The sequence below is a fragment of the Nanorana parkeri genome, unplaced genomic scaffold, assembly GCF_000935625.1.
Source record: "Nanorana parkeri isolate BGI_ZX_2015 unplaced genomic scaffold, ASM93562v1 scaffold323, whole genome shotgun sequence".
NCBI lineage: Eukaryota > Metazoa > Chordata > Amphibia > Anura > Dicroglossidae > Nanorana > Nanorana parkeri.
The window spans coordinates 438,038-440,187 of NW_017306591.1; the positions used below are offsets into that span (position 1 = coordinate 438,038).

At 43.2% G+C, this 2,150-nt stretch overlaps 1 protein-coding gene across 4 annotated transcripts in view; it reads right to left on the reverse strand.

The window, feature by feature from the left end:
• PAX7 (paired box 7) overlaps nt 1–2,150 on the reverse strand; it is a 111,005-nt gene that overhangs the window by 41,963 nt on the left and 66,892 nt on the right. For all 4 annotated transcript variants that reach the window (XM_018558179.1, XM_018558177.1, XM_018558178.1 and 1 more), the window contains exon 7: nt 1,192–1,385. In XM_018558179.1, coding sequence (XP_018413681.1) covers nt 1,192–1,385 — 194 coding nt within the window. The remainder of the gene's footprint in view (nt 1–1,191; nt 1,386–2,150) is intronic.

A 2,150-nucleotide genomic window follows, 5' to 3' on the forward strand; every position in this document is an offset into this window, starting at 1 on the left:
TATATATATATATACACTAACCCAGATAGCAAGGATAACTTGCCACAAACTTGTGTCAGGGTTAAATTGTAATTTTGTTAACTTGCTGCGCACATTCTCTGGCAGGTCGTAGACTTGCAGAACACTCGCAGCACAAGTTCTAGGCGACACTTTTTGAATTTGTAGCAAATTTGCTTGGCAAGTCTACAGCAAGAGTCCTGCAGGTCTTACCAAGAGCTCTGCACGCTCGCTGGTCTGGACTTGCAATGCAGACTTGCTGTAATTGTGCAATAAAATGGTGAAGCTTGGCAAGTCTGCAATAGTTTAGCAAGTCATTTTCAAACTTGCAGCTCAATTGCTTGCTATCTGGGAATTACATGAAATCATCTTTGTACCAATAAACATTTAATATACAGCGTACTTATACAACTGGTGCCACAGAGCACTGCAGGCTTTCTAATGCAGAAGCTGTATCCTTTAGAACCCTCTCTCTTCAAATGAAACTTCATAGAGCCCCATATAAAAAAGAACAGGCAGGGAAGGGGATGGATTACTCATTTATTTGTATGTACATTTCAGCTTCTGAGTTCTGTAAACCAAAGTAGCTAAGGCTGCCTAACCTTCTACTCTGATCGTGGTTGCAATTCTTTGCAGGCTCAGATGTAAAAAATCATAAATGCACATTTTTTTTGTTTCATGAAGGCCTGTGCATTTATAATTTTTTGTATACGCTGGACTATGCCTTTCAGCTCCACATTTGTCCGCGTACGTCCACTGAAGATAGGTTAGGTTGTGGAAAGGTTTGGTGTCACAGTGATGTTCTTAAATGCTGAAAGTCACTTAAACTTGTCATACCCAACGCTCCCAAAACCTGTCCTTGCTGGGCAGTCAAACAGGACTAGAGCAGGCCCAAACATAACACTGCAAAATTACACTACAACCCTCATCATTGAAAGAACCATGAACATCCGTCTTCCCACCTTCTGCTCTATCTCGCCCTTTCTATTTCCATGACCTTCAATATTTGGCTTTTCCTTCCTCTTATCATATTTGCCAATCAAATAATCAGAAGTGAGCTTTATTCAGCAATAAATACATCCTCTTTACTCTGATACAAACATAAATAACATTATAATAATAATAACAACAAATTAAACATTGGTCTGCGGACAAGTTATACCAAGTGAAGAAGTTAGTTCCAGTGCTGCTTACCTGGGGGGAGAGGCCATTGCTGACCGGATTCATGTGATTGGACGGTCCACCAGGGTTCATAAAGCTGTCAGAGTAAGTGGAGAAGCTGTGTCTGGCTCCATATGTGCCAGCGTCTGCAGATGCAGCTGATAGACCCCCTTGGTGCATGGAAGATGGAGGAAGAGGCTGGGGTCTGTGGAGTGTGCTCCCACCATCTAAAAAAAAAACCAAACAAAACAGAAAGGATCTCAGGTACAGTAGAAAATAGCATCTGGATCTGTGGAAATGTTCAGTGGACAGGACATCTTTATTGTCACTATATAGACAAGCTTATCACTGATATGACAACACCTGACCAGCACTCCTACTACATGGCCAAACCTATATGGACCCCCCTCCAAACATGGAGTTCAGGAGTCTCCAGTGAAGGGTTCTGTTAATACTACATCATACAAAGACATTGTAGACAATTGTGCTCCTCCAACCTTGTGGTGAAGACCCTTTTCCGTTCCACCATGACTGTCTCCTGTGTACAAAGCCAGCTCCATAAAGACATGGCGGGACCAGCTTGGTGTGGAGGAACTCGAATGCCCTGCACAGAGTCCTGACCTCAACCCTATGGAACATGGATATCTCGTAAGTATCGTTGAGTTCAGATGCAGAAAACCAGCTCCATGAAGACATGGAAGGAACTCGAGAGTCCTACACAGATCCCTGACCTTAACCCTACTGAACACCTCTGGGATAAATTGGAATGTCAATGGTGTGCCAGGTCTTCTCCAACATCAGTACCCGACTTCACAAATGGGCAGCAATTCCCACAGACAACCTCCAAAGTCCTATGGAAAGACTTCCCAGGAGAGTGAAGGATCTTATAGCTACAAAGGGAAGTCAACTCCATATTAATTGGGGGGTTCAACTCCATATTAATCGCCATAATGGGGTGGGGGGGGGTTCAACTCCATATTATTGGCCATAAT